The 20,852-nt window shown below is 45.0% G+C and overlaps 1 protein-coding gene across 1 annotated transcript in view; it reads right to left on the bottom strand.

The window, feature by feature from the left end:
- LOC115085008 (leukocyte elastase inhibitor-like) overlaps positions 1-16,992 on the bottom strand; it is a 70,741-nt gene extending 53,749 nt beyond the window's left edge. Inside the window, 2 exon segments of the mRNA XM_029590514.1 lie at positions 3,799-3,978; positions 16,835-16,992. Coding sequence (XP_029446374.1) covers positions 3,799-3,966 — 168 coding nt within the window. The 5' untranslated portion in view covers positions 3,967-3,978; positions 16,835-16,992.
- Between the last annotated feature and the right edge of the window lie 3,860 nt (positions 16,993-20,852).

Here is a 20,852-nt window from a genome sequence, read left to right as displayed (position 1 = left end):
ATTAACTATTTAACTTAACCAACTAACTAATAGTAAAGTAATACTGTATAAAAACTAAAACAAAATCTTATATATTTATTATATTATACACTTACAGTGGTAAAGTTGAAGTTGATGATAAATGTGTTCTCTTACTGTGCACAGCTCAAACACAAACACTGCTCAGTGCTCAGCTCACGTCACTCAGTCACTACTGCTGCTGCTTGTGCTCTCTGTCTCAGACAGCACGTAGTAAGAAAATAATTATTAGTGCGTGTATTTTAAGCAAAATGGCCTCTGGGGACCTCACAGAGCATGCTCAAGGTAGCACGCACTAATCCGCGTTTGTGCGCACTACCCAGCGGTAGTGCGCACTACCCAGCGGTAGTGCGCACTAACTACGGATGAGTTAAAATACTGATTCTACATTCCCATTGGCTGTTTTCCAGGTGGTGCGAACCAGTTGGAGCCCAGAACCGTACATTTAGTTAACGAACTCCTTAAAAATTGATACGTTTTACTTAAAAGTTGCAATTTTAGGTAGTGCGCACTATCATTAGTTGGTGCGCACTAACGGGAACTCCGGGCGCACTAACCCCGGTAGTGCGCACTAACTACGGATGAGTTAAAATACTGATTCTACATTCCCATTGGCTGTTTTCCAGGTGGTGCAAACCAGTGGGAGCCCAGAACCGTACATTTAGCTAACGAACTCCTTAAAAATTGATACGTTTTACTTAAAAGTTGCAATTTTAGGTAGTGCGCACTATCATTAGTTGGTGCGCACTAACGGGAACTCCGGGCGCACTAACCCCGGTAGTGCGCACTAACTACGGATGAGTTAAAATACTGATTCTACATTCCCATTGGCTGTTTTCCAGGTGGTGCGAACCAGTGGGAGCCCAGAACCGTACATTTAGCTAACGAACTCCTTAAAAATTGATACGTTTTACTTAAAAGTTGCAATTTTAGGTAGTGCGCACTATCATTAGTTGGTGCGCACTAACGGGAACTCCGGGCGCACTAACCCCGGTAGTGCGCACTAACTACGGATGAGTTAAAATACTGATTCTACATTCCCATTGGCTGTTTTCCAGGTGGTGCGAACCAGTGGGAGCCCAGAACCGTACATTTAGCTAACGAACTCCTTAAAAATTGATTCGTTTTACTTAAAAGTTGCAATTTTTGGTAGTGCGCACTAGCATTAGGTAGTGCGCACTAACCGGAACCTTGGGCGCACTAACCTCGTTAGTGCGCACTAACTCCGTTCGTAAAAAAAAACAAAAAACCACACGCGAAAAACTAAACTTTTAAACGAATCGGTCGACCGAAGCCCGACCCGATTCCTAAACACGAAGCACATCTCTATTCTAAAATGATCTCTCAGTCTGATTCCTGTGACTCAAGGCCAGGCAGCAAACAATGGTGAAGTGACAGAAAAATAGGGAATGTAAAGGAAACTGAGACAATAGTATAAACAGGGGTCAGAGGTTTGTTAGAACCCAATAATGCACAAGTAGGCCTAAAGCAAAACTATTTTAACTTCAGTTAGCTGTTCTTCTGAAAAAGAAGACATGAAACATGCACTGGGGGAACATGTATTTGCTTCTGCCTGTGATCAATTTTAAACTTTCCACATCCAGTTCCTATGAGTGAACCCATTTTTCTAGTGCTTTCTGATGCTATTTCTAGTAGTTGTGTACATTCATAAAAAGTAGAAGCTGTTGGTGATGCTGGCTTTGTTTATATTTCTTGGTAATGGGAATTCCAAACAATTTTACTCATCCATGCTGACCCACATATGCCCGCATGTAAAAGGTAATAGAAATGTTGATGCAATCACCTTTGTTTTATTTAATTTTATCAAATGTAAACCGATGTGATATCCTGGATGAATGTCGGTATATAAAAATTTTAAATAAATAAATAAATAAATAAATAAATATGAAATAGAGGACCTTTTACACTGTGGCTCTGAGTGGCATGTAGCTCACCCATCTTCTGTTTATTATTAAACCTAGGAGGTCCCCATAAACAGAGCTGCTTTTGTTGTTCCTAAAAATCTTTATAAAATTGTAGAGATTTATGAAAACTAGGCCATGTGATACAGAGTCCGGTCCCTGGACTTCGCCCCCATCACATGATAGGGGCAAGGTCAGGTCAATGCCATTTAAGGGGTGATCCGGGCCCCAATGAACACAAAGATATTTTGATGTTGGGGGGGGGGGGGTTTGAGGATCTGGAAGTTCACTATAGATCACCAGGCTTTTCTTTTTTGGTTGGAGGAGAGGGAAGTGCCACTAGACCCTAGGGATCTTGATTTTTGGCAAGGGAGGTCAAGGAGTGGGGGATTACTTGAAAGGGGTGTTAGTTGGTCCGGGGGTTATGGTTTCTTTTTTTTTTTTTTTTTTTTTAAAGGGGAGGTGTTAGGATGAGAGGGCGTTATCGCACAAACATTTATAAATCACAATTTTGGGGATTGCTACTGTCTCAGAAGGCAGCATGGGGATTTCATGTTTCGGGGGAAGGCAGTTTTGGACAGATTGACCCTTTAAGAAACAGCACAGAGGCATCAGGATGCATGTTAGTGTCCTGGTGCCCCCGTGTTGTTTTATCTACACCTCCTTGAAATGACTGTGCTGACTTATTTCTAAGTCAGCCGCATAATTTGCATGGGATTGCTTATTGATGGACTGCTTTTAATACATTAGGTTAATTTAGACATGCAAAGCAGCTCCTTTCAATAAGGGGAGGTAACATGTTAAAATAATGCACAATATCGTGCGATACCATGTTTAATAGGGATGTGCATTCGTTTGCAACGAAATAGGGAATAAAGACGATATTTCCTATTTCGTTGCATTTTGGGGGGCTGCCAAAACGATAGGAAAACCCACAAAATTTCATGTGTTTTCTTATTGTATTTGGGGGGGGGGGGGGAGAAAGGGCACATTAAAAAAAAAAGCCAAACCCACCCCAACCCTTCAAATTTAATTAATTGCAACCCCCACCCCCCAAGACTTGCCTGACCCCCCCCCAAGACTTGCCAAAACTCCCTGTGGTCCAGCAGGGTCCCGGGAGTAACCTCCCCCTCTCGGGCCGTCGGCTGCCACTAATCAAAATGGCGCTGGTGGCTCTTTGCCCTTACCATGTGACAGGGGCTATCAGTGCCATTGGCCGGCCTTTGTCACACGGTAGGAGCAATGGATGGCTGGACTAGATGGTGCTGGCCGTCCATTGCTCCTACCATGTGACAGAGGCCAGCCAATGGCACTGATAGCTCCTGTCACATGGTAAGGGCAAAGAGCCACCAGCGCCATTAAGATTAGTGGCAGCCGACGGCCTGAGAGCGGGAGATCGCTCCCTGGACCCTGCTGGATCACCAGGGACTTTTGGCAAGTCTGGGGGGGGGGGGGTGTCAGGCAAATCTTGGGGGGTCAGGAGGGTGGGGGGTTGCAATTAATTAAATTTGAAGGGTTGGGGTGGGTTTGGGTTTTTTGTTTTGGGGCAGCCGAAAAAAATCAGCCCGAAGTGCAGGAAAACGAAATTTCCCGCAGCGGGCCGATAACGAAGGCCGAACCAAAAGGTTCGGTCAAATCACATCTCTAATGTTTAATGCATGTATCTAACACGCGATATCGCCTTATCGTGGCTTAGTAAATCTAGGTCTAAAGCAGCTGCATAAAGGATGGTGGGACCTGAAGAATTTCATTGCTGTCATTTCGTATTTTCACCATAAGATTTTTCCCTGCAGTTTCCATACCTGAGAAAAGAACATGGAGTGCCAGAGAGAAAAAATGTGAAACATCATTTGCTGACCTTAGACATCTGCTGTGCGATGTTATCTTTGGCCCCCAGATAGATCATGGCCAATGCTGATGAGATACTGACTGGGGAGATAAAGATGTTCCCTGTCGGGTTGGACTCACTCAGCTTGTGAAACAAATCAAGAGCAAAGCAGGTGTTTGCTGCACTCAGTTTCTCCATGTTTTACGTGTTCTGAAAAATACAAAACAAAACAAGTTTTAATACTTTTCTTATTTACCAATACTACTTTTTACAAAATCCATAATGAATTTTGCATGAGCCGTTCTTAGGCCAATAATAGTAGAATCACCAGACCCCTTTGAATGCAAAAGCCATGGAATAAAAAGTCTCAGGTAGTACCATCAACATATTTATACAAAACGTAAGGCACTACTGTACCTGTCATTTTTAATTTGACCCTGCAGGCTCCTCCTACTTCTTTGTACTTCCAGCATAACTGGAGCTAGGGCTGAGATCTGGCACCATAATCCTCAATTCATAAGTACACTGGGATTTTTTTTTACCTATTCTAAAGTCCCTGTCCCTCTAGACCAGGGGCCATGTATCCTTCCGGAACCCTGCAATTATGGATCCTAAATACCACCACTAGATATCACCATTAAGCAATGACCACAACTGCCCCTCCTGCCCCACTGGCTGTGAATACTGACTCCACAGCAACTCCAACCCCAGGAAGCAGAAGACCCAAACCTGGAGACTGAATTGGGGACTGGCTTTACCTTTCAGTTTTTAACTCTAGTGGGTCTTCATGGTAACAATGTTTGGACAAGAGACTCTCTTAAAGAGGTCTCACAAGAAGGGTAATGAGGGTTTGGGTATTTGTCAATATCTAAAAATTTCCCTCTTCAGATTAGTGTATTTAGTGAACCAACTCAGCTCTTTCACACTGAGTATAAAGTAGGATAAATATTCCTGCGTAGTACTGTAGTCTCAACTTTGTTTTATTGTACTTTATTATAATCAACAACATGCAGGCATTTTCTAATTAGGATATTAAAAGTCAAAAGAGAACTGTTCTGGAGATTATATAGTGAAAATGTCCCAGAATGCTGAAGATTCTGGTTGAAAACATATTGTACAGGGTCTGACTAATAAATATGTAACTGACGTCATTAAAGGCTCAAAAATATTTCTTAAGGCGGTGTAAGAAGATTTTCATCTCTTGCTCTCCACGAGTAATGTTTTGCTGGGTTTGGATGATGATCGGGGGAGAAGAGAGGAGCAGGAAGTGCAAGGAATGCAAAGGAGCAGAGGTGGAGAGAAAGGTAACGAGCACTAACAAGGTACAAGAAAAATGAAGTCGAAGAGGTGGAAAGAGAAGAGAGGGAGCACAAGAAAGGGGAGAGGAGAGAGCAGAGGAGTAGGCTGAGGAAATACAGATGAGAAAAATGGATGTGCAGAAACAGAAAAGGGAGGGCAGAGGCAACATATAAACGGCAAATGGAATGAGAGAGGTGGGACAGAAAAAAAAGAAAAGAACCAGAATAGAAAATACGGAAGAATTAACCGAAGAGAGAAAGGAGATTCAGAAAAACTGAACAAAAGAGCACAGATAGGAGAAATAAACCAGAAAAAGAAAAAATTAAATAACAAAGCCAATTAAAAACATAGAAAGAAGATGAACAAAGATCATCACAAAACCCAGAATAAGTGAAAAGCAGCATAGAAGTTCCCAGTTCTATACCCAGCCTTTAAGTTTAAACCATGCAAGATCGGTGTATAAGTCAACCTTATCTATGAGCAAAATAGAAAGTAATCATAAGGTCACAGCTGTTTCTCTCTCAGGCCCTAATAAAGCCACTTTATAAAGCCTAATTAATCTCCCCCCGCCCATCCCTGACACCAGAAGCCCTGATCCATGGATGCTCTCTACCTTCTCTAAAAGCCCTGACATGCTGCATCGGAAACATTATATACATCTGAAGAAAGAATAAACTGTATGTGGTCTGAAAAGATCATGTACATTATATACATCTGAAGAAAGAATAAACTGTATGTGGTCTGAAAAGATCATGTACAATATTTTGTAATAATACTGTCATTGATCCAGTAAAAAGCATCATAGGCTGCTGAAAATCCAGTTAACTTCAGGAGTTACCAGATCACTGTGTTATTTATTCCAATCACCTTTCTTGTCTGGGTATTCCCCCCACAGAACATAAGAACATGCCATACTGGGTCAGACCAAGGGTCCATCAAGCCCAGCATCCTGTTTCCAACAGTGGCCAATCAAGGCTACAAGTACCCAAAAACTAAGTCTATCCCATGCTACTGATGCTAGTAATAGCAATTAGAGATGTGAATCGTGTGCCCGATCGTCTTAACGATCGGGTTCGGCTAGAGGGGGGAAAAAATCTGATCGTGGGTGATGTGAATCGGAATTGGTTCCGATTCACATCGTTATTTTTTTTGTAGTGAGGCCTGACCCTTTAAAATTAACCCCTTATCTTCCCCCACCCTCCCGAACCCCCCCCAAAACTTTTTACGATTACCTGGTGGTCCAGTGGGGGCACGGGGACCGATCTCCCGCTCTCGGGCCATCGGCGCTATTTTGGCTGCCACTCAAAAATGGCGCAGATGGCCCGATAAAAAAAAACCCCACCCAACCCTTTAAAAATGACCCCTTAGCTTCCCCCACCCTCCCGAGCCCCCCAAAACATACCTGGTGGTCTAGTGGTGGTCCCGGGAGCGATCTCCCGTTCTCAGGCCGTCGGCTGCCACTCATAAAGATGGCGCCGATGGCCCTTTGCCCTTACCATATGACAGGGTATCCGTGCCATTGGCCGGCTCCTGTCACATGGTAGGAGCACTGGATGGCCGGCATCATCTTTAAAGATGGCGGCGGCCATCTTTACGACGGCGGTGGCCATCTTTAAATACGGCGGCAGCCATCTTTAAATATGGCGGCGGCCATCTTTACGAAGGCGGTGGCCATCTTTAAAGATGGCGCTGACCAGCCAGTGCTCCTACCATGTGACAGGGGCCGGCCAATGGCACGGATACAGTCATATGGTAAGGGCAAAGGGCCATTGGCGCCATCTTTATGAGTGGCAGCCGACGGCCTGAGAACGGGAGATTGTTCCCGGGACCACCACTAGACCACCAGGTATGTTTTTGAGGGGGATCGGGAGGGTGGGGGAAGCTAAGGGGTCATTTTTAAAGGGTCGGGTGGGGTTTTTTTTTATCGGGCCATCGGCGCCATTTTTGAGTGGCAGCCAAAATGGCGCCGATGGACCAGCGGGAGATCGGTCCCCGCGCCCCCACCTGACCACCAGGTACGGGATTCGTTTTATAGGGTCGGAGTGGGTTTAGGGGTTTTTTTGGTGTGCCGGTTTTCCCCACCCTCCCCCCTCCCCCGATTTACGATTTTTCACGATAAATCGGGGGAATTTCTATTGTATCGCGACTCTTAACGATTTTTGATGATTTAAAATATATCTGATGATTGTTTTAAATCGTCAAAAAACGATTCACATCCCTAATAGCAATGGCTATTTTCTAAGTCAACTTGATTAATAGCAGGTAATAGACTTCTCCTCCAAGAACTTATCCAAACCTGTTTAAAACCTAGCTACACTAACTGCACTAACCACATCCCCTAGCAACATATTCCAGAGTTTAATTGTGCATTGAGTGAAAAAGAACTTTCTCCGATTAGTGTTAAATGTGCTGCATGCTAACTTCATGGAGTGCCCCCTAGTCCTCCTGTTATTGGATAGAGTAAATAACCAATTCACATTTACTCATTCTAGACCTCTCATGTTTTTAAGCATCTATATCTCTTCTCCAAGCTGAACAGTCCTAATCTCTTTAGTCTTTCCTGATGGGGGGGAGATGTTCCATCCCCTTTATCATTTTGGTCGCCCTTCTCTGTACCTTCTCCACTGCAACTGTATCTTTTTTGTGATGCGGCGACCAGAATTGTACACAATATTCAAGGTGCGGTCTCACCATGGAGCGATACAGAGGCATTATGACATTTTCTGTTTTATTCACCATTCCGTTCCTAACATTCTGTTTGCTTTTTTTTACTGCCATAGCACACTGTGCCGACAATTTCAATGTATTATCCACTATGATCTCTTTCCTGAGTGGTAGTTCCTAACATCATGTAACTATAGCATGGGTTATTTTTCCCTATTTGCATCATCTTGCACTTATCCACATTAAATTTCATCTGCCATTTGGATGCCCAATGTTCCATTCTTGCAAGGTCCTCCTGTAATGTATCACAATCTGCTTGTGATTTAACTGCTCTGAAAAATTTTGTATCATCTGCAAATCTGATTACCTCACTCAATGTATTCCTTTCCAGATCATTTGTCCTAATATCTTTTTTCTGCTTTCCTCGTCTTAACTCCTTTTCCAGAGTCTCCTTTCTATTTTACTTTTCTTCTTTCTCCTCCTGTCTCCATCATTTGTCCTCTCCCCACCCCATCTGTGTCTGACAATTTTCCCTTTCATCTAATTTTGCTCCATTTATTTCTTCTCTGCCTCTAAATCTCTCTTTACATAACAATCTCTTAATTTTCTCTATCTTGTCACACACCTCCTTCTCCATCTCTCTGGTTCTCCCTATCTGAACACTTTGCTTCCCCATCTCCCCCTCCGTCTCCCCAGGACTGGTCCCTCTATAAATCTTCTGCTATCTGGCTCGGTTTTCCCCCAAAGGCCACTCTTTCTCTGGTTCCCTCACCACTCCCCTTCATTTACACGCTGAACCCCTCTCTCCTGATAGCCCTCTTATATTCTCTTCTTAACCATTTCATTTCATTCACTCCATCTCAGGTTCTCCCATCCCCTCCAGCCTGACATCTTCATTCCATCATTCCTACTTTGATTCTTAACACCCAATCATCTACTCTCATGATCCCTCTAACCCCTCTCTGATTCACTCACCCTAGTAACTCCTTTATATAATCTTTTCCTTGAGCTCTCTCTCTCCTAAAACACTCCTTCATTACTTTCTGTGGCTCTCTCTCTCTCAAACCCTTTCCCCCATCACCACTTCTGGCATGCTCTCTCTCTCTCTCACACACATCCTTTCCTTCATCACTTCTGTCCCACCGTGCTCCAATACCATCCCTGGCTCTCTTTCACCACATCATCATCTCTGGCCTTCTTTCACTCACCAACCATCTTAATCTGTCTTTTACTTCCTCCCACTTGTTCCTCTGCTCTCCTTTTATTCCATTAACACTCTCATAATTTCCTGTACCCTTCCCACCCTCAGCTCTCATCCTCCTACCTTCCCCATTCTCAGCTCTCTCACACTCTCCCTACCTCCCACCCCACCAGCTCACTTGTACTCTTTCCACCCATTTTGCACTTTTAGCCACCGCATTCTCATTCATCCCTTCTTCCTCCCTGGCTCTCAGTTACCTCCTCTATTTTCTCCCACCCCATTCTCTCTCTTCTGTTACTGCATACATGAAAATGTGAAACTTCAGGAGTTAAAAAAAATACCAGAGAGCCCAAGTTTGCATTTCTAGCTTTAGGAAGCAGGCATTCACCTCATTCTTGGCTTCTTCCCTATGCCTCCCCCCCACCATTCACCCCTTCATCTCCTTCTAGCATTTACCCCTTTCTCATCTCTCCCCAACAATTCACCCTCATCTTTGCTTCTCTCCCTTCTCTGTTCTTTCTGCTTTCTTCGTTTCCTCATCAGTTGGCCTCCTCTTCCTGTCTGTGTGTTGGCAGCAATAATTTGAGCACTTCTACTTTTGCACACCTCCCATATCTGATTGGTTTCCCTCTGCTCAGGAAAAACAATTAGCCGCAGCAAATGAAACATAAGCAGCAGCCTTCTCCGCCTTCTGATCCTGATCAGCATGAGAGAGAGAACAAAGAGGACTCTTGTTATCCTAGTGCCACCCACCAGAAGCTGCTGCCCCATGCTAATGCATAGCTCGCACATCTGATTGCACAGGCCCTGGCTGCTATTTTCGAAAGTAGAATAAAAGTGGATTTCTTATTTTTATATACTAGCTCTGGGCACATAATAAAAATATTACAGGAACATGCAGAGTTGTTTGAGAAGGAAGTTGATTCTAGTAGGCACACAGTGTGAGCCAGGATACTAGAGGGACCAGCAAGCCAGGATATGTCAGGTACTTGATTCCTGGGACTCATCTGATCCACAAGAAAGTGTGTCCAGGAAACTGAATACCCATATGCTAGTTGAAAATATGATCTCCTAGAGTTTAGGGATAAATAGAGCCTGGTCCACAAAATCCTGAGTCACAATGGTTTCATGCACCAAATAATTAGCTAGACAGAGAAAAATTCTGCAGGAAAGAAACCCAAGGAAATTAAATGTACCGATAAGTATATTCTTAGGAGAAGCCCAGACTGAATCTGTACTGTTATACTGTAACAATTAAATTCTTACTAAAGGAGCTCAGACTATACTTATGCACAGCAACTAAGTGTAGACTACACCTGGGGGAATTCTGCGCTACTGCAGAATGCAGACTTTGCACAGAATTCCCCCCTTGCACAGAATTGCCAAATTCTGCACTGAAAATAGCAGAGGAGACCCTGGCATGCCGCGAACAGAGCCTGGTGCACCGTTCACGGTGAAAAGCGAAGGCCCCCGTGTGCCGCAGGACACGCTCCGTTCGCGACGAAGATGAAGGCCCAGCACACCGTTCGCGGCACACGGGGTCCTTCCCTTTTCACCGTGTCGCGCCGGGCCTTCATCTTCACTGCGAACGGAGCGCGTCCCACGGCATGCCGGTGAGAATGTGTGTCAGAGAGGGGAGGGAGGGTGAGAGAGAATGTGTGTGTGAGAGAGGGGAGGGTGAGAGAGAGAAGGAGGGTGTGAGACAGCATGGGAGGTAAGAGAGGGTGGGTGGGGAGGATGCTTAAGTGTGGGTTTCAGAGAGAGGGAGCCCATATGAGGAGAGGAGATGTGGGGGAGGGTGAGAGATAGCTTGGTTGATAAGAGGGGGCGTGGGGGGGATGCTTGTGGGGTTCAGAGAGGGAGCCTGTATGAGGGGAGGGTGACAGAGAGCAGGTGGGTGTGAGAGAGAGCATGGGAGGTAAGAGAGGGTGGGGGGGATGCTTGAGTGTGGGTTTCAGAGAGAGGGAGCCTATATGAGGAGATTGTGAAGGATTGTGTGGTGTGTGTGTGTGTGTGTGAGAGGTTGGGAGCTCGTGTGTATGAAAAAGGGATTGTGTGTATGTGATGGTGCCTACCTGGGTGAAGGGACTGTGTATGAGTGACACAGAGCCTGTGTGAAGGGCTGCATGAGAGAGAAATAGGTAGCCTGTGTGAGGATGTATGTGTGAAAGAGAAAGGGAGCTTGTGAGGGTGTGTATGCAAGAGAGAGGGCCCTGTATGAGGGGATGTTTTGTGTATGAGAGAGTGAGGGAGCCTGTATGAGGGTGTGTGTATGTGGAAGGGACACTCTTACAGTGAATTTCTAGGAAAATTCTGCTCAAAATATTTGAAATTCTGCAACTTTAAGTAATAACTTTTTTCTGTATTAATTTAAAATGTAATTACTTAAAGACTGTCATGTAAATTGTGTTATTTTGACCAATATAAAGTTTGCAGAATTTTGCAGAATTTTCAGTTTTTGTGTGCAGAATTCCCCCAGGAGTAGTGTAGACAGACACTTTAGAATGGACCAGGATTAAGATTTCCTATGGTTTATCATCAGTGGAGGGAGGATGAACTGACTGAAGATCTGCAGCTGCTTATCTCTTGTTTTTCATGCAGATTAGAACTTGTTTATTTTACACTCTTTTTTTTTTTTTTTTGTGTGAGGGTTGGATGACAACCTTCAAGAATTCCACCAACAGCTGCTCAGGTTTTACTTGCACAATCCTCTCCCTCAAAATGCTGCTGAGGCCTGACACAATTCAGTGTAACTCCAGTTGGTTTGTTCTGAACATGGCAGGAAGCAATGGCTTCAAGGCCCTTAAGGAAAAGAAAAGAACTTACAATCACTCTTCCACTAGAGCTGATGTTACAAGAAATATAACAAATTTGAATTACAACTTGCTCAGTGGTGACAACTTGACATAGTAAACATTTCTTGCAAGATGAATTCATAATTAAGAAAAATTGCAATCTCCAATACTCTCTCAAGGTTTCTTTCTGTCATTGGTAAGAAATCCTTTGGAAATGTGCCCTATGGATTCCTGAATTATGTAGGACACCCTTGTACCTGAATTTCCAATGTGTGGACCTGCTTGGATCTCCTTACTTCTACTTTACCTCACTTCTCTATGCGGGATCATCAGATGTCCCTGGTTCTGAACCCTTGTGCTAAGAGTAGGATTCAGGTGGTAGAGGGAGGAGTGCACCATTTTCAGAACAGCACCTCCACTGAGGCTGCTGGAGAGGTCACCTCCTCTGCCCAGGTTGCATCATAGACGAGTGTGGCCGTACAGATTTGATTTGGAGTTGTGTGGGAGTTGTTCCTACTCCTGGAACCAGGCCTCACGGTCTGTGATCTAGGAAAGGAGGTAGAGTTTCCCCTTTACAGTACACAACCTGTCTGGTTGGGTTCCTGAGATTTTGCTTAATTTTTTTTGGAGTTTCTTGCGAAACCCCTGATTCTTGGCCTAGGCAGGGATTACAGAGAAGTCCCTCTTCTGTAGTGTCCAGAGCAGGGAAGACTGATCCAGTTTACAATCTACTTCACCCCCATCTGGTGTCCTGCTACAAGAGAATTCCAGTTTTTGGACATTAGAATAAGGACTTTGATTTTTTGTGGATCTAGGAGGAAGGTTTTTGCTGTCACCCTTCCTGCCCTAGAGTGGGGGAAAATTAGAAAAGTTGATAGTTCCCTGCTGCCTGGACCTTTCATCCAAAAGATCCTGCATGTCATCTGGAGAAAGAGAACTGTGAGTAAGAGCATTCTGAATAGCTTAGAAGACCCCCATGGGGAGTCTTCTCCCTGGGAGAAGAGGTACAATTGGGAGTCATTGTTGTGATTCGATAAATGCTTAAAGCCTGCAGCTGAGGAGAAAAATCTGTTTTTCTTTTTATTAAAGGTATACCTTAAGAAGAGAAAGTAAGAGTGTCATGCAAGTCACCAATACGGAGCTCTCTCTATCACGATTTTACTGACAATAAGGCATTATAAAGGATTTATACTTCCTCACATTCCAATCCCTAAACCAATAACTGGGTTACACAATTGTCAAAATATTTCTATGTCTGGCTGTTTAATTTAAACAAATAATCCAAGTGGCTCTATGTAAATTAGTTCTCACTAAGTATGCAAATGCTCTCTATGAGCTTGCAGCTAGGCTGAAGTGTCACACTGTGCCCATTAATTTTCTAGCTTATGCAGAATTTTTATCTAGCGTCTTCTCTTCTGTGGCATCTGTCTGTCTAGCAAAAGCAAAGCTCAAAATTTAAGCACAAATGCTATAGAATACTTATGAGTAATTAGAATGCTACTTACGATCAAAAATAAAAAACTTAGAACAAGCATGATGATTCCTTGTATGGCATGCCAAAAGTATTTCACTACCTCCTCATCACTCTCCATTACAAATCATGACTGTAATAGGGCTCTTAGCACCCACATCATGATGAGTAGAAATCCCATTTTGTCTGCCAGTATTTTAGAAGGGTTACCCCTATCCATCTGGGAAGTCTTGCTTTTCCAAGCCCTGGAGGGTGAGTTCTTGCACAGATAAAGGAGAGTTGGAGGACTATGATAATCTGTTGTGCCAAGAACTGGTACATATGGAATCCCACTTGCTTTTGAAAAACTACTACAGTATAGTTTTGTTTGTCTGAGAATTCAGAGTATTTTGTTGGTGCTCACATACCTCCAGCCTACAGTTAAGAGAGAACTCCCCAGGCAGGAGTCAACCCCATACTTTGAGCCTTGGACAAATATTCCTTCCCTCCCAATGGAAGAATCCTAACCCTGGGGCTGGGGAAGTGGTAGTGGATTTAGACCTGGGATAACCACCAGAAGATGAGCTATATCCGCTTCTTTTCACTGGTATTACTGGATGAACACTCTCTCCTCATTCCCCTTTGGTTCACCAAGTTCAATACATGATACAAAATTTCTTCACAAAAATATTTGTTGCAGCAGGATCCTGCAGATTCCCAGAACACAGAGTGCTGGTAAGCAGGAAAAAATACATAACATAGGGTCTTCTCCCATCTTGTGACAAATCCTGCGTGTAAGAGCTTTCTTCCCAAGGAAAAGGGCAACCTTCCACCCTTTCACTTCAAAATCAAGAATAGGGAAAGGGCCTACAAGCTAGCTCTCATTAGGCAAGAGACCTTCCAAGGCCATTCAGAGCTAACGTGTTTTATGTCTCTTCTGCACAATCCTGTGGAAAGGGAACAGAGGAAAGCTTAATTTCTCTCCAACTTCAATTCCCTGCTGCCCACTGGAACTCTCTAAGGGTCGTTATATTGCAACACAGGAATGATGAATTGTGGAACGTTCCAAAGGAGAAATGGTTCACTCTCTCCAATCACAATATGTACTCTTTATGAGAAACACATATGCCTGGTAAGGATCGAATGAGTCCTTGCATTTGCATGAGGTGCTAGCGTTACTATGAGGCACCCGTTGCCTCTTATTCACTCCTCCACCTGATGCAAGCATGTCTCCATGCCCTCTGAACCCTTGCAGTGTCACTAAGAGATGCACACTGCTGCAGGACAGACGCTGCATCCTCCCATTCCCTAGAAATTCACTGTATTTATTGATATAAATAAAACATTTTTTAAAACCCCAGTTTCATATATTTATACAAGACAAGCTTGAAAGAAAATAATTCCAGCATCACAAGAAAAAGTACATCAAAATATCCATTCAACTCATAAGTAAACAAAGTGAAAAACATATCCCTATAACTTCACTCGTATGTTTAGTAGAACGCTGCTGGTTATGTGATCCATTGAACACTCTGTGATAAACTAACTCAGAAGCAATCAGACAATGGTATAACTTTATTCATTACCCACAACTGAAAGCAGTACTACACAATCAGTGCCCAATTAACATTCTCACAAACACGCACAAAAAACAAACCTGGTGTCACCCAAGCAGCAGCAAGGATGCTGAGCTCTCCAGTCTCTTTTTTCAATGGGGAAGAGGAAGGTTAAAATGCAGACTTAACCCACAAAATCCTCCACACTCCCTTCCTCATTCCAAGGATAAAGTTACATTCATAACTTTACCCAGATAAATTTAGGACTGTGATTTCCCCTACCAGAAATATATGATGGACCTCCCAAACTGTCCCGTCATTACTAAAATATGGGCTGGAAGACAGTTTGGATGGGGGAGGCCTTTGACTTGTTTCTGGGATCTTATAAATGGATGACAAATTTTTGAGTGTTTGGGTGGGAAAAATGCTGAAATTGCTTTTAACGGTCACTAGATGGCATAGTCAATGATAAAAGAACACTGTGTGTGTAAACCAATGGAAGTCTATGAAGGGAATTTCTAGTGGATTGTATGGAAAATGTCTCCTTTAAGAAATTATGGGAGAAGAATCCTTTAGAGCAGAGGCTCCCAACTTATCCTGGAGGACCCCCCGCCAGTCAGGTTTTCAGGATATCTACAATGAATATGCATGAGGTAAGTCTGCCTGCACTGCCTCCATAGCATGCAAATATTATCTCATGCATTTTCATTGTAGATATCCTGAAACCCTGACTGGCTGGGGCTGCTCCAGGACAGGTTTGGGAACCTTTGCTCTAGAGGAAGCGAATTAACGGCTGTATAATTCTGGATCAGAGTTTGGCCAGAGGAGTTTTGGATGGCGCCACAAGATGCCTGGTGAGCTTGGAGCAGCCTTTCCCCAAGAGAGTTCCACCAGGGCTTTCCTCCTCAAGGGGATAGGGCTGAGGCTGAAGCGGTGTTTCTTCCCATGGAAAAAAAAACAACCAGGGGATGATCTGGCCTAGGTCTAAGAGGAGCTGCAGAAGAAGTATTTGGCCCAACAGCTATGGGGAAGGAGTGAGTGGGGGAAAATCCCTTGCAATGATCTGAAGAGGAAATCTGAAAAGTTGCCTGGAGTGGATGAAGAGATACCAGGGGCAGCTCAAGGCAATCTGCTGCCTGAGGCCAGGGCACCCCTTCCCAGAGGCATGCCACAGGTCAAATCACGGAGAATGCTAAGGTAGAAGGTTCCCACTTGGAGTCTGACCCTTTTGGTAATTTTATACTCTCCATTTGTAGAGGGGGGTGGGCATTAAATACATATGCACATTAATTTTACCTGGAGAATGCTTAATATATGTGCTCACCAGCTGGCCACTACCAAAACTCCTTCACTGACCTCCTTTCGGGGTGTATAAATTTTGTGCACACAAAATGTTGTGCATATGAAGGTATGGGGGGGGGGGGGGGGTCCTCCCCACACAAAATGCATTTCACTATGAAAGATTGGACAAACCTTCACACAGATTATTTCAAGCAGTCTTTCCATGTTTATCTCTATTGTCTACTAGAAAGATATTTCCCCCGGGCTTCCTCTGAGAGCCTGCTGGTGGCCTGTGGAACAACAAGTGCTCCTAGAGCCATAACAGCAGAGGAAGATGCTGCAGCCTGTACAGCTATTACAGTACTGACCGTTTCCAGACACCCAGCTCAAAAACCCTGACTTGGTGCTGAACAGAGACACCAGATCTTGAATGTAACCGAGCAGTGTCGGAGCAACATGTGTAATTACAAAATACTGCGGGGCTGTTCCTTTCCTTTCCCTCCATCTGCCTGTGGGGCTGGGACTCAGACTGGCAGGGAATTAACTACAAATTACTGGAGTCTGTGCAGCCACAAAGGATGTGAACTTAACACAAACATAAGGGGAAAGGGGGCCTGGTCTCAGCCAGATGCTCTGCTAGTAGCACGGAGCGAGAGAGCACAGAAAGACAAACAAGGAATAAATCAGAGAAAGCTTCCGTCCTAGCCTTGCGGAAGTGTCCACCTCTAAACTTAGATTTAGAGGAATTTTCCCATAGACACAAAAAAGGACAAATTATTTTCTCCACTGTTTCTGTTGACAAAACATGAATATCTCTTACCAGCTTCTCCTGGGACTGCTGCTCAAGTGTTGATTTCAGACAGAGAAAGCTCTTGCAGCAGGGACAGGAGGAAAGAGGAAGAGGCGTGGCAGCAGTGGAGAGCAGCCGGAGGGGAGAGCCAGAGGAGGTGTGGCAGCTGCAGAGAGAGGGTGAGTGTATGTACACAGGGCAGGGCTGGAGATTATAGACAGGTACAAAAGTAATACGGTAACTAGGACTTCTACAGGGCTGCATAGAGTGAGTCTGAGCACAAGAAAAAGATCTTGGTCCTTTTCAATAGAAAAAAACAGAAAATCATCAGGGAAGGGAGATCAGTACTACAAGGGAAATTTAAAATATCATCTCAGCTGCTAGATATCCTTCCCTATCCAGGGTTTTTCCTTTCTGGGTTTATGGTTTTAACTTACTGGTAAAGGTAGATTTATCAAACTGCACATATTTGTAATCTGACACCACAGGCACTCCAGGACCCCCAACCTCAACTCCCCCACCCTAGCTTTCTCTCTATCTGACCCCTACAACCTGTCTTCTTCAGGCTCATTCTTCTCACCCCTCAGCAAGATCCCTAGCTCTCTCCCTTTCACTTTGCTCCCCTTCTAGATTCAGCCCTCTCTCCTTCCACAACAAGACCACCAGTTTTGTTTCTCTTCTCCTCTCTATCCCATTCCCCAGGGCCGCCAGAACCCACTGTACAAGATGCGTGCTTGCACAGGGCGGCAACCTGGCACACAGCAGCCCAAGCTCAAAAAAAGTCCCAGCCCCACGGTTGCCTGCAGAACCCAACCTGCTGGGGGCCAAAGAAGCAGAAAAGCTACAGGGCTGCCTGCAGAGCCCATCCCACTAGTGGTCAAAGAATAGGTAAGGCCACAATGGCTGCCAGTAAAGCCCAATCCACCAGCAGCCAGAAAAAAAGGAAAGGCCGCAGGCTGTTGGAAGCCAAAGAAGAGAAGGGGCCCTGTGGACGATTGAAGGAGAGGCCATGGGACCACCGGCAGATCCTAACCCACCAGTAACCATAGAAAATGAAGGCCCATCCTCCTGCAGAACTCAAGCCACCCATGGCCAAAAAAGAGGGGAGGTTAGCCTGAGCATGTGTATGTGTGTATGTGTGTGTGTGAAAGAATAAAGGAAAATTGATTCTTGCCTGCTAATTTTTGTTCCTGTAATACCGCAGATCATTCCAGATCAGTGGGTTTATACCTCCCTACCAGCAGATGGAGGCAGAGAACAAAACCTTGAGGCACTGCTACATAACCAAGAGTGTCACCTGCAGTTCCTCAGTATTCACCTGTATGCAAGCCAAAAGAAAGATCACCCCCTAATAGTAGACAAACTAGAAACTAGGGTTGGATACCCTGAACAGAACAGCTTCAGTGCCGCAGCCAACTGTGCACCTCAACCAGATTAAAAATTCTCAATAGCAAAACTTTTTTTTTTCTTTTGTAGAATGCATTAGAAACCCAATCAGGAATCAGTCTTTTGGCAGCCATATCGGAGAGGGCCTCTGGAATGATCTGCGGTATTACAGGAACGAAAATTAGCAGGTAAGAACCAATTTGCCTTTCCTGTACATACCCAGATCATTCCAGACCAGCACCAAAGCTCCCCTATACTGGGTGGGAACTCGAAAGACCCTCTCATATGGGCCGATACAGTAAAGTCCGCGGGAGAGCGTGCAAACAGGACACTCTCCTGTGCACACGATACAGTATGCAAATTAGGTCCGGTGGTAGAAACAGGTAAAAAGAGGCAGTAGGGACACTAGTGCGTCCCTAGCGCCTCTTTAGGGACAGGAGCGGTGGCTGTCAGCTGGTTTGACAGCCAACGCTCAATTTTGCTGCCATCGGTTCTCGAGCCCGCTGACAGCCACGGGTTCAGAAACTGGATGCCAGCAAAATTGAGCGTACGGTTTTCGAGCCGCGGGCCTACTTAATTTTTTTTTCTTTTTTTTTGTCACTTACTTTACCCTTCAGGACCTCCGACTTAATATCGACATGATATTAAGTCGGAGGGTGCACAGAAAAGCAGGTTTTACTGCTTTTGTGTGCACTTCCCCGATGCCGGCAGAAAGTAGCGCCTACCTTTGTGTAGGCGCTAATTTCTTAAAGTAAAATATGCAGCTTGGCTGCACATTTTACTTACTGAATCACGTGTGAATACCTAATAGGGCCAAATTATGGAGTGAGGTAAAAGTATGGAGTGAGGTAAAAGTATGGAGTATGGAGTGGTAAAAGTATGGAGTGGTAAAAGTATGGAGTGAGGACCAGACAGGTGCCCTGCCCTACAAATCTTCTGGGGAGAAAGCAACTGACATTCCGCCCAAGAGGTCGCCTGCGCCCTCGTGGAATGCACTTTAAGGTCAATCGGGACAGAGTGGCCCTTGCAAATATAGGCCGAAGAAATAATGTCTTTTAACCAGTGGGCCACGGTAGCCTTCAACACCCTTTCCCCTTTCTTTGCTCCACCAAACAAGACAAAAAGGTGGTCTGACCGTCGGAAAGAATTAATGACCTTCAGATAATGCTACAAGACGTGACGAACATCAAGGGGTTGAAGGTCCCTGCCCATCATAGGATCCCGAGACCACTCCAGGAAGCCCGGTAATTCCACCATGAAAGGCCAATACCACTTTAGGCAAAAAGGACGGCATAGTACGCAAGGACATCCTGATGTTAGAGATCTGCAAGAAAGGGTCGCGACACAAAAGGGCCTGAAACTCCAAAATTCATCTGGTGGAGCAAATAGCCACTAGAAAAACTGTCTTCAAAGTAAGATCCTTCAGGATGACCCGATGTAAAGGCTCAAAGGGTGCGTCACAGAGAGCCTGCAATAATAAATTGAGATTCCATTCTGGGCAGACCTTTCTAATTTGTGGCTTTAAATGCGTCACTCCTTTCAGAAAACGAATGACCTCTGGATGAGAGGCCAAAGGCTTGCCCTGGACCCTGCCTCGAAGGCAACCCAGAGCCGAAACCTGGAACCGCAGCAAACTGTAAGCCAGACCCTTGGATAAACCCTGCTGCAGGAAGGACAAAATGTGTAGAATGGAACCCAACAGAGGATCCAAGACAAGCTGTATACACCAGGCCTCAAATACTTTCCAAACCCTGACATATGTCAGGGAGGTAGCTGGCAGCCTAGCCTGGAGAAGGGTAGCAATCACCGGTTCCAAATATCCCTTCATGTGCAAACATCGCCTCTCAAAAGCCAGACCATGAGACAAAAGTGATCCCCACGATCCGAAAATATGGGACCTTGGCGCAGTAAGCCCTGCAGATGACACTAGATCCAAAAACCACGGACGTCACGGCCACTTGGGTGCTAGCAGTACCACCATCCCTGGATGTGCTTCTATGCATCGTAGCACATGCCCTATGAGTGTCCACGAGGGGGGAGACATTCAACAGAATTCCTGTCGGCCATGGACATATTAGGGCATCCAGCGCCACTGCACCAAGCTCCCTTCTGTGACTGAAAAACCTCATTATCTTCACATTGGCCCACGTGGCCATAAGATACAGTTGAGGAGTTCCCCATCTGTTACAAATGTGATTCCACGCCTCCAGGGACAACTCCCACTCCCCAGGATCCAGCTGTTGACGGCTCAAGAAATCCGCCTGTACATTGTCGACTCCTGCAACGTGGGAGGCCGCGATTCCTTCTAGGTAGCATTCTGACCACCCAAAGAGCAGCTGCACTTCTCATGCCACCATGAGGTGGCTCCTTGTTCCTCCTTGGTGATTGATGTAAGCTACTGTTGTTGCATTGTCTGACAGCACCCAACACCATGCGACACCGGACAAGGGGCAGAAACATGACCAAAGCTCTGTGGACTGCTCTTGTTTTCAATTGATTGATAGACCAGGTCTGCTCCGCCAACGACCACAGGCTCTGAGCCGAATGGCCCAGACACACCGCTCTCCATCCCTTGAGACTGGCATCAGAGGTCACCACTACCAAATCCGGGATCTCAAGGTCCATTCCTCTTTCCATTCCATTCCTCTTTCTTCGACAGCCA

The sequence above is a fragment of the Rhinatrema bivittatum genome, chromosome 2 (assembly GCF_901001135.1).
Source record: "Rhinatrema bivittatum chromosome 2, aRhiBiv1.1, whole genome shotgun sequence".
Taxonomy (NCBI): Eukaryota; Metazoa; Chordata; class Amphibia; order Gymnophiona; family Rhinatrematidae; genus Rhinatrema; species Rhinatrema bivittatum.
This window is presented reverse-complemented; position numbering and strand designations above follow the sequence as displayed.